The sequence below is a fragment of the Aspergillus aculeatus genome (genome assembly GCF_001890905.1).
Source record: "Aspergillus aculeatus ATCC 16872 unplaced genomic scaffold ASPACscaffold_24, whole genome shotgun sequence".
Classification (NCBI taxonomy): domain Eukaryota; kingdom Fungi; phylum Ascomycota; class Eurotiomycetes; order Eurotiales; family Aspergillaceae; genus Aspergillus; species Aspergillus aculeatus.
The window spans coordinates 111,254-122,214 of record NW_017962999.1 but is presented as its reverse complement, the minus strand read 5'-3'; the positions used below and the strand labels follow the sequence as shown (position 1 = coordinate 122,214).

The window sequence follows — 10,961 nt, the reverse complement described above, 5'->3', positions numbered from 1 at the left end:
AGAAAAGAAACAAGAACGCAAGGGACAATGCATATCCCCACCCTCCTAGCCACCGCCGCCGTCGGCTTCGCAGCGACCGCCCTGGGCAGCAGCATCAACGACTTCAGCTGCCGCAGCACCACCCACCCGAACCCGGTCGTCCTGCTGCACGGACTGGGCGCGACCTTTTACGAGGACCTGAACTACCTGCAGGGCTGGCTGCAGGCGCAGGGGTACTGCACCTTCGCGCAGACCTACGGCGCGTACGCGGGGTTCCCCTTCGTGGGCGGGCTGCGGAGCATCAACGAGTCCGCCGGCGAGATCGCCGCCTACATCCGCGAGGTGCACGCGCAGACGGGCGCCGCCAAGATCGACCTGGTCGGCCACTCCGAGGGCGCCTTCCAGTCGCTGTACGTGCCCAAGTTCGAACCCGGGGTTGCGGACTTGCTGGACAAGGTGGTGGCCATCGCGCCGCCGACGCGCGGCACCACCTTCATCGGCCTGTATAACCTGGCGTATCTGTTCGGGAATGTCTCCCGCGAGGCCATCGGCGAGGTGCTCGATACGCTGGGGTGTCCCGCGTGCGATGAGCTGGGCCCCGATGGCGCGGCCGTCGAGCGGTTGAACGATGGCTCCCCAATCGTGCAGACTGGGAATAGCTTGACTGTGATTGCGTCCAAGCTCGATGAGATGGTCACGCCGACGAGTACCTCGTTTGTGCACGAGGACAACGTGCGGAACGAGTGGGTGCAGGATACCTGTCCGCTGGATCCGGTGGGGCATATCGGCGAGGCTTATGATTTGAATGTGTGGAACCTGGTGAAGAATGCGCTGGATGACACGCCGGATCGAAAGTTCGTGTGTCTTTTGGGGTCTCCTGGGAAATAGACTATGGATTGACGAAAAGAAAAGGTTGGATTTGTACAGTCTAGCGGGAACATGTGGCAGTGTATATAATGTATAATGGAATCACAATCATGGCATATAATTCGAGTTTAAGCATTCTGCGTCTTCTCTTGATTCAGGGATGACGAGTCGGATGAGGTTGAGCTCCCTTTCCCCTGCACCAAATTGTGTCCGTCCCTGAGACAACATTAGCCGCGGTCACGGACTTGAGTGGGTGGACATACCCGAGCTTCTTGCTTGGGAGCACGAGCGTTAAGATTACGACTGGAGCAGAGAATGCCAGGGCCGCAATCGTTATAAGCCTGCCATGGTTAGTGCAAGTCATGCATGAAGGCAATAAGAGAACAAACCCCATGACATCAGAATACTGCGCAAGGTTAGCAAGAAGTGGTCGGCGTCTAGTACTAGGCATAGGCAGCACTCACAGCTCGATTGATTGCCACCCGCTCAGGGGACCCCCAAGCCGGCAATGTGCCCGTGATCGAATTGTACAGCTTTTCCACCTTGGCTTGGTTTACATCAGGCCCAAGGTGCAACCGTAGCTGGTGGCGTAGTTCGCCTGAGTAGATCCCACCTGCAATGGAAGATCCGATCCCGTTGCCGAGGTAGGCAGCCAGCATGACCAGAGATGTGACCTGGGCCATCTCGGCATGAGAAACGGCGATCTGAGCGGCCACTACAGCCACTGTCTCGATGATGCCACTGCCGATTCCCTGGACGAGCTGCACAATCACAAGCTCTGCAACCGAGCTTTTGTTCGTGCGTAGGCGAACCATCACCCCATACCCGACCATGCGAATCACCGCACCTGCCACGCCGATCCACTTGTAGGAGCGCAAGCGATACATGACCAGGCCTGTCGCCATGCCTACCAAAGCTTGCATGACCCCATTGACATAGTACAGGAATTGCGCATCCCGCGCATTGAAATTGTGGGAAACCATTGACCAGACGAACAAGTAGGTATGTGTAGCACCGAAGCTGATGTTGTCGACTGCAACCAGAACCACTGGGATGAGAACGGTTAGATTCCAGATGTAGTGGACTGGGACGACAGGATGCCGGGCGACATATTTCTCATATGGGTAGAGGCACGCCAGGATGATCGCGCCCACGGCAATGAGAGCATCCACCCAAGGCGTCTTCCACCTGTCTGCAATGGTGGCAGCCAATGTTATTGGGATCAAGATCAGAGAAAACCCCCCACTGAGTAAGATCAAGCCGCCCAGGTCGATGCGCGAGCAAAACTCATAGATGCTCAGCGGCTCGGTCAAAACCAGTCCGGCCTTCTTAGCCCGCCACTGAAAGATAAGAAGGGTGGTAATGATGAAGCTAGCACCAAAGGGCATCAGGATGGCAAACATGCCGATTCCCCATCTCCAGCCGATTCCATTGACGACGCTGTCTACAATGAAAGCGGAGACCCACGGGGTCACCAGAAAGGGGACATAAAGAATGTTGTACGCAAAGCCTCTCCATCGCATTGAAGAGAGATCCGACACTATGGTAGCGTTGAGGAAAGAAGTCCCAGCTTGACCAACAGAGTAGAGGACATAGCCGCCAGCGTAGGTATCGAAGGATTGAGAAGAGGCACAAAGGATGTAGGACAAAATGTAACACGAGACAGCGAAGATATATGCCTCTCCGCGACCAAGGACATCGGATATCTTCGCGATTGGCGGTTTCGTGACGGCGGAGATAATGCTGGCCGCTGTGTTGAGGGTGGCGAGCTTTGACAGCGCATCAAAGTCCGATGTTGCAAAGTTGCGATAAGTGCCGACGGTCGCGTTGTCCAATTCACTATAGAGTTTGGATAAGATGATGAGCAAACATTTCCCAATGGTGATGCATAAGACTTACTAGATGACCATCATCATCGCCAACCTGTTGCTGTCAGCATAAACCTAATCTCTTCATTCCATAGAAGGTATCACACATACCCCGCATAAAGCAGATACCTGCCCTTCCTTCCACCCACAGCTTCTGCAGCCTGGATCTTGGCAGCCCCAGTGCTATCCTGCGTGGCTGGGGTGGACTCCACTACCGTAATGTCGATATCATCCGCCTTCCAATCCAAGTATGATGGGGAACCCTGGATCTTTCCGTGGTTTTCAGGGGATCGAAAATACCGTCGCCAACGGGCCATTGTAATGACAGGCTTTATTCGCGAGATCCACGGTCAAATGATACCGTCCGTGATAAGCGTTCAATCGGGGTCCGAGGAATGTCGGTGGTTCCGGAATGCTGCCCAGCAAGTGCTATGGTTCTGGTCCGTTTGTTCCTAGCCGTCAACCACACATCAGCCAGCATCAAGAAGAGTTTTGTGTGTATCGGAATCTGCTCGATAATAGCAGTAGGAAGTGCTGTGCCTGCTACCTGCAGAAGAGGAGCGAAGAGAAGAGAGGATGAATCACCGGATTAGCCGAAAACATCAGCTAATGAATGTGACAGAAGCCCGGTGGGGGAGTCATGGCCAGCAAGGGAGTTAGAGCGGCGTCTCTCCGACCGTGCGGATCCTGGTGAAGATCGACAACTATGGGATCATGCTGCAAACATCAGCACGTTATCAGATCATTGCCAATTGGAGCCGGATAGCTCGGAGTAACTCTCCATGATGAGGTGGACGATTAAGTCCATGTCCATGATTACTGATAAGGTAGCCGTTTCGGGCAGTGCGTGCGGGGCAAGCCTTGGATTCACTGCGGAGTATTCGTTTAACTATGGAGTAGACAATTTGTCAACTGCAACTGCACGATTGAGTGGTTGATTCCAACTCCTATCAAGCTTCCTCATCATATTTCATTTGCTATTCATGGGAGCTGCAAGGTGTCCAGTCAATGTCGACGAGTCTCAATGCTATTACCCAATGCAGAAAGAGGTGGATGAATGTCAGCACGTGATCTGGCACGGGGTCGCGACGCGTTTGCACACAATGGCAGCGCAAGTCTTCTTCCTCCCTCTCCTCTCCAAGCAGTGTTGGGCTATACGGTGACTCTAACATCTTCTGGGCATTGAGTCAACTTGCTTAGAGCCACTTCCCTTTGTGGTGCGCGACACATTCTACTCACCATGGTCACCGGCCTGAGTCATGCATCCGAGACCGGCGAGGCGATGGAGTTGAAGATGCTACGACTTTGAGACAACACAAAGAAGGGGAGGAGAGTGTGGGCATGCTCTGCTCTGGATTGGTCACTTGACATGAAGACAAGAGTTGTTAGCTCGCCCTCGTCTGAAGGATTGCCTCCGACACCAGCCCAAATCGCCTGCAAAGCCAGTCCTCCATTAGCGACTATCATGATGCGACCTGTGATGGCTAGAAACTATGAGAACGTGTCCGCCCGTGGCTCATGGGATTGCTATTCAACAAACCTAGGTATCAGTCGATGGACGTGTCTCCCTTACCTTCGAGACCCCTCCGTCATCGAGCTACCTTGGCAAACGTGCCACGGCGCAGACCGCACGAAATTCCTCGCCTTCATACATCATAGGAAACACACTACTGCAGGTGGAGCGACTACTACTGCTTCAGAAAACGAAAGCTTCACGAGGCCGCGAGACATGTCTTGACAAACGTTGCCACCAAATGGGGGGCTCACCTCAACTCGACCTGCGGGAGTTGACAAGGCCGCCTCGCTCTCGCACATTCTCGCTATGAAATATCACCAGTAGATAGATCGTTCGCAACACAGATGAGGGACATCATGGAGCGTTGCAGACAAGGCACCAATCTGTGCGAGACTTTTCCAGACATATGTCGCCAATGGAGCATGATCTTGGGGCTGTGCCTGATGAGCACATTTGGCCTCCGCCAAGGGGGCGATCAAAGTGGACGCGACCTTTAATGAAGTCAGAACTCATATAACACATCGCCGCAAGGGACAGTAATGCGCAGAGTGTAGCAAACCTAGCCAAGAACGTCTGTTAGCGTCCTCCAAGGACAAACTTTGACAGCGCACATACACAGTACATAGTTCGGATTGAATCCCCTAATGTGACCCACCCTCCGGGTGGTTATCGGACAGATAAAGCCGGCCGACCCATTATTGATTGGGGGGAAGCGCAAATCGAGGGCGCAGAGTGGTGGACTACCTCTCTAGTACTATGTAGTATGCACCATCACAAACTGAATGTGAGGGAGCAACCAGCGAATGACTGAGGGGCACTGGCATCCACTTGAGCTGCAATCGACGATAGCGGCTTATGCTCGAGACACATTTCAACCCAAATCTGACAGCTGATCTCTCCCATTTCTGGCCCTGATTGGAAATCTCTCGCTCTCCATTTGTGGGCCAGCTTGAAAACCTGCAGATGATAGATAGTGGCTTGCTCCAACGCTTAACAGGAAACCGGATGAAGTTTGCTTTGCACCTTAGCCAGCAGCCTCTCAGCCAACAACCATGTCTACTGCGCATTTATCTAGCGGGCCCCTCCTGTCCCGCAAGACATATTCAATAGTGAGGTCGTGGTTGTCTTCCGGTCTTACAGGCTAGTGCGACCGATGGAACGTCTCAAGACTGCCGGCATCGCAACCCCTCCGGACCAGCGGCTTCTGTCAACGGGGACCAATGTAATTCCACGGTTGCGCATAACCAACTCTCTATGGGTCGTACTAGTGTGCCTCGCTGGGTATGCATGGTGGATGCTACCTGTGTCGACGCGCAGCAACACATCCATAGAGCTTTCACAATCAGAATTTACGTGGAGTAAGGTACGTCGATGTGTACAAGCTGGTATCAATCTGACGCTAACCAAAAATTCAGATCACCCCATCCACATCGCTGCAGTATCATGATTGCTTCGATGGGTTCCAGTGCGCCCGGTTGGAGGTGCCCATGGATTACCATCGCTCGGATGGTCTCGGCCAGCGCTTTGCGATTGCCATCACTCGTCTTCCGGCAAAGGTGCCAGTGACAGACCCACGCTACGGCGGTGCAGTACTGGTCAACCCGGGTATGCCCTTTTCTCTACTATCCTCAACACAGGGTCTAATCATGGCGAATGCAGGAGGCCCTGGAGGTTCTGGAGTCGCCGAGGTGCTCATTGACGGGAGAAATCTGCAAGCCACGATGGATGCAGAGGCAGATCCCAGTCTTGAGCCGCTTGGAGACAGCGTGCGCGACAAATACTACGATGTCATCGGATTCGATCCTCGTGGGGTGAACAATACGACACCGGGCTTCAGTTGCTTTCCGAACATATTCGCACAAAGGAATTGGGAGTTGCAGGTGGCGGCCGAAGGCATGCTGGGAAGCGCAGACGGCGCGTTTCGTCGCAACTGGGAGCGTTCGGTCGCTCTCAATATGGGATGCTCGATCAACTTGTCCACACCGTTCGAGGATGGAGAGGAGGCCCTGGGAGAACACATGAACACGCTTCCGGTCGCTCGGGACATGTTGGAAATCATTGAGCGGCATGGAGAGTGGCGTGAGAATCAAAGTATAGAAGCACTGCGACGGCAGGATCGAATCAACGGTAACGACCAGCACCAGGAAATTGTGGCTCAGACAAAGTGGAAGCGAGGTCGAGAAAAATTGTTGTATTGGGGCCGATCCTACGGGACTGTCTTAGGCGCGACATTCGCCACACTTTTCCCCGATCGCGTAGAACGTGCTGTGCTGGATGCGGTGGTCGACGCGGACAAATACTATTTTGATGATGGCCTCAGCGCCATTGAGGATGCCGATGCTATCTTCGATCGGTTTGCGCAGTACTGCGATACGGTCGGACCAGAACAGTGTCCATTCTACATCTCAGGTGGAGCACCGGCCATCAAACAAGCGTATCTTGACCTGGAGGATGCATTGTATAATGCGTCACTGCCCGTCATAGCATCTCCTACTCGAGGTCCGGAACTTGTGACTTGGAGCGACCTGAAAAACATCCTGCGCCTGGCCATGTACCAGCCCATACAGGGCTTTCCACCTCTTGCCCAGTTTGCAAGTGAATTGGCCCGAGGAGATGGATCGGGAGTAGCGGATATGAAGAGTAGCGCTCGCGCTCCGTCGTGTCCTTCTGATCAATGTGTTCAAGCCGGGCCATGGTCGGCAGTTTGCCAGGTGCCGGGTCAGAACGAGGCATATGCCAGCTCAGCGGTGCTGTGTACGGATGCAGTCTACCTGCAGAATACGGATGAAGAGGATTTCCATCGATACTGGAAGGCCCTGCAAGAGGATAGTTCCATGATTGCAGATTACTGGGCTAGTCTGCGCATGGGATGCGTGGGGTGGGATATTTCACCCAAATGGCAACTCAAAGGTACGTCCTCTTGTTGCATGCACCTTTTCCATTGGTCTAATGTCGCATAGAACCCGTAGGGGGCAATACGTCCCACCCATTGCTTTTTGTAAACAACATTCTAGACCCGGTGACACCTCTGCGCAGGTGAGAAGTCCCCCTTGCCTCGTTACAACTCCTACTAAAGGGGCATAGTGCTCAGAAAATGTCACAGAGGTTTCCTGGCTCGGTAGTACTGCAGCAGGACTCGGAAGGAGTAAGTGCGAATCGCAAATTCATAACTGCAGAGGGTGCGTAGAGACTGACAAGCCGCAGCATTCTACTTTGGCCGCTCCGTCACTTTGTGTCGACCAGGCAATTCGAAAGTATTTCCAAACGGGGGAGCTGCCACTGACTGTTACGGTCTGCGAGGCCGACCTGAAGCCAATGATTGGCATCCCTACAGTCAAACGGGGGATCAGAAGCAGGAGCCAGAGCGATCAGAAACCGTATGAGATGCTCAAAGCAAAGTCGCGCGGGTTACCGTGGACGCGATTGCCATTGTAGCGGATGTGATTGGGAACCGCCGGTGTGGGCCTTGTGCTCCCTTATCATGGATCATGGACTATCTCGCGGTCTCAAGGGTTGTTGTATATATCGAAGATAACAGCAATTGCACATCTCTAGTTGATATGCCCCTGATTACATCCGATTACATCCCCTCCCATTAGGAGTTCTACATCGAATCAGCTTACAATCTTCGTTTCACAGATACTGCCGTGTCCTAGAGAAATCCGCCAATATTCGCCACGTCTGACCTCAAACTGGATGATAAGGATTGATCAACAATGGCCTCGCCCCAAGCGTCCAGTGGAGACGATTCTCCGCACTCGACCCAAGAATGCGACGCGGAGTAGCCTCGGTCGCAGGCCAGGATCGGTTATGCTACCCCGCCTAAGGCGGCAGCAGCACACCATAGTCAATCCAAAGGCGTGCATGAGGTGTCAATGCAGGAGCATATAAACCTAGGGGTGGGTGTCTAACTTATAATTACTAACCTCCGACCCTTCATTGCACAGCGACCACGCAAGCAGTCCAAATTCCTTTTTTCATCCACCATCTCGAAGCACAGTACGCCCTCACCATGGCACCTCCCAGCTCAACCGAGACATCGGCGACCCAAACGTCCCAAGTCACCCTTCAGACCCGCCAATCCTCCCAAGAGGATGGCATGGAGGCGGCGACAGTGAAGAACCAGACCTCCCAATACCCCAAGCCCCCTGTTTTCGAAGACAAGTACAAGGAACGAGAGTACCTCAAGGGCCGACTAGCCGCTGCATTCCGCATCTTCGGGAAGAATGGATACGATGAGGGTAATCTCGCCTTTATTTATTTTAATCACTTCTCTACACTTTGCCTCTCTCTTCTCCCTCCATCAAGTCTGATCTCCTTGCAGGCGTGGCCGGCCACATCACTCTTCGCGACCCTGTCGACCCCACCACCTTCTGGGTGAACCCGTTCGGCGTCGCCTTCTCGCAGATCAAAGCCTCCGACCTCATCCAGGTCAGCCATGAAGGCAAGATCCTCGACGGGGGGCCTGTCCGCCTCCTCAACGCTGCAGCCTTCATGATCCACTCCGCGATTCATGCCGCCCGGCCCGACGTCCTGTGCGCTGCGCACAGCCACAGCATCTACGGGCGATCGTTCTGCGCCCTCGGTCGGCCATTGGACATCATCACGCAGGACTCGTGCGCGTTCTACAACGTATAGAACCTCTTATCCCCGCCATCTATCGCAGAAAGTCAAGCTAATTTAGGGGGCGATACAGGATCACGTCGTCTACAAACAATTCAATGGGGTCGTGCTGTCGGAGGACGAAGGACACAACATCGCGAAGGCGCTAGGGAACAAGAAGGCGGCGCTGCTGCAGAACCACGGCCTGTTGACCGTGGGCACGAGCATCGAGGCGACGGTCTTCTGGTTTGTCAGTCTGGAGAAGTGCTGCCATGCGCAGCTGTTGGCCGACGCGGCGGCGGCGGGGCGCGGCGGGGCGACGATCAAGATCGATGATGCCGATGCAGCGTTCACATACAAGACTGTGGGGAGGCCCGGGTCGGGGTATTTCAGTGCGAAGCCGCTGTTCGATGTGATCCATGAGGAGACCGGGGGAAGTTATTTGCTGTAGACCTGGTAGCATACTTATACTGTTTAATGTTTATATATGCGGCTACGTCGGTGGCATACGAGGAACGTAAATGCATGATTTGACGCTCAAGGCATTCGATTATATTGAGACAATATCATAATCTCTATACATATGTGCATATCATATACTCCTCCCCTACTCATCCTCCTCATCCTCACTCAACGCCTCCCCATTCTCCTCCGCCTCCCTCCTCCGCTGCGCCTGCTTCTCGGCCTTCCGCTCCAACAACCTCCTCAACTTCTTCGACGAATTAAACACCCCATTCGTCGCCGCCCCGCACGCCGCGCAACTCGGGTCCTTCCGATACCGCTTCAACGCGCACGCCTCGCAGAAGTAATGCCCGCACTTGGTCACAATCGGCTCGCGATACGGGCCCTGACAGATGATGCACGCAAACGGGATCTCCTCCAACTCGGCATCCTCATCGTCCATCTCCCTCTCCCCAGCTCCGCTTCCTCCTCCGCGTGCCCGGTCCGACACCACCGTCCCAACCACCTTCTTCCCCTTCGTGACATTCTCCCACTCCTTATCCAACTCCCAACCCGCCTTGTAATCCGACCGATCGTGCAGGAACTTGCAGTTGTCGCCAAACCCACACCACCCCGTCAGCTTGTAGTCCTTGCACACTTCCGGCGCGTAGTCCGTGAACGTGGTCATGCGCACGTTGGTGGGGGCGCGGACGGGACCTACGGCCTTTTTTGTGGGCGCGTCCGGGTTACGTCTGATGAAGGTTTGTTGGGTCTGGTGCGCGAGGCCTTTGTAGGTTCCGTCGGGTTCTTGAGGGAGGGAGGTTTGGGGGTGCCGGGTTTCGCCCAGGAGGCTTTCTGCGCTGGTGGTATCGGTTTCGTCGTACCAGTTGGATTGTTTGGTTGCGTCGTTGGTGTTGGGGAGGAGCGGCGGCGCGGTGTTTGTGGATGTGGAGACGGAGGAGGGGTCGTTGGGGGTAGTGGTGTTGCGTTGTGTCGCAGCGGAGGAGGCGCTCACGACGCCGGCGTTCTTCTTGCGGCGCTTGATGTTGGTGGTTTCGTCGGAGGAGAATTCGTCGGAGGAGGAGGCATCAGAGGCGGAGGGCGGCGTGGCGGCGCGTTTCTTGCGCAGGTTCGTTTGGGCTTTGGCGCCGCGTTTTTTGAAGAGTGGTGCTGGTGCTGATGCTGGTGCGGCTGCAGCTGCGGCGCTTGGGTCTTGCGTGTCTGTCATTTTGTTTTGGGTTCTGGGTGAGAGATTTGGGATGTGTTAGTGACGATGTACTGGAGGTGCAGTGCGAGGAGTTTCTTATCCGGGAATGGGAGATCCAGGCGGTGGCACGACACGTGATGATAGCGGGCTCTCGAGGGATGACTCAGGCAGCAATACTGCTCTTATCGCTAAGCAGTGAGTCTGGAAAGTTCGAGTGGCGAGGTACTGTACCACTCTTACCACTCTCAGCTTGCTTGTACCTCCGTCCATCTATTGGTGCTGTGCTTTTGTTATCCCATCATTAACAGTCGTTTTCTTGTATTATGCCTATTTCTACAGGTCTTTTCGAGCAATCCAGCGAATTCTTGCCTAATGCTTTATTCTGTGGATAACCGGAATCGAGAAGAGATATATAGGCCAACAGTAGGGATCTTCGAGGGATAATGAATGTAATATTTACTTATCAAGCGACTTTGAACTG

The 10,961-nt window shown here is 54.2% G+C and overlaps 5 protein-coding genes across 5 annotated transcripts; 3 read left to right on the top strand and 2 right to left on the bottom strand.

Annotated features, from left to right (window-relative positions):
- Positions 1-27: 27 nt before the first annotated feature.
- On the top strand, positions 28-867 carry ASPACDRAFT_48487 (esterase/lipase family protein; the record flags this gene model as incomplete). The annotated part of the gene is made up of 1 exon (XM_020202141.1): positions 28-867. One exon carries the CDS (start codon positions 28-30, stop codon positions 865-867), a length of 840 nt encoding a protein of 279 aa, XP_020051133.1.
- Positions 868-974: 107 nt separating this feature from the next.
- On the bottom strand, positions 975-3,031 carry ASPACDRAFT_55597 (putative siderochrome-iron transporter; the record flags this gene model as incomplete). Its single annotated transcript, XM_020203020.1, has 6 exons — positions 975-1,062; positions 1,110-1,187; positions 1,236-1,252; positions 1,311-2,685; positions 2,717-2,769; positions 2,822-3,031. The coding sequence occupies 6 exons, from the start codon at positions 3,029-3,031 to the stop codon at positions 975-977; spliced, it is 1,821 nt and encodes a 606-aa protein (XP_020051132.1).
- Positions 3,032-5,257: 2,226 nt separating this feature from the next.
- ASPACDRAFT_127954 (putative proteinase) lies at positions 5,258-7,841 on the top strand. Its single transcript, XM_020197090.1, has 6 exons — positions 5,258-5,593; positions 5,646-5,835; positions 5,890-7,140; positions 7,191-7,266; positions 7,315-7,375; positions 7,435-7,841. The coding sequence occupies exons 1-6, from the start codon at positions 5,384-5,386 to the stop codon at positions 7,663-7,665; spliced, it is 2,019 nt and encodes a 672-aa protein (XP_020051131.1). The 5' UTR covers positions 5,258-5,383; the 3' UTR covers positions 7,666-7,841.
- A 248-nt stretch (positions 7,842-8,089) lies between these two features.
- Positions 8,090-9,376, top strand: ASPACDRAFT_1892187 (class II aldolase/adducin family protein). Its single transcript, XM_020198658.1, has 3 exons — positions 8,090-8,471; positions 8,555-8,862; positions 8,927-9,376. The coding sequence occupies exons 1-3, from the start codon at positions 8,243-8,245 to the stop codon at positions 9,281-9,283; spliced, it is 894 nt and encodes a 297-aa protein (XP_020051130.1). The 5' UTR covers positions 8,090-8,242; the 3' UTR covers positions 9,284-9,376.
- A 69-nt stretch (positions 9,377-9,445) lies between these two features.
- Positions 9,446-10,486, bottom strand: ASPACDRAFT_7358 (U2-type spliceosomal complex subunit CWC24; the record flags this gene model as incomplete). Its single annotated transcript, XM_020204080.1, has 1 exon — positions 9,446-10,486. A coding segment is annotated over one exon (1,041 nt), but the record flags the coding sequence as incomplete, so codon positions are not given.
- Positions 10,487-10,961: the final 475 nt, after the last annotated feature.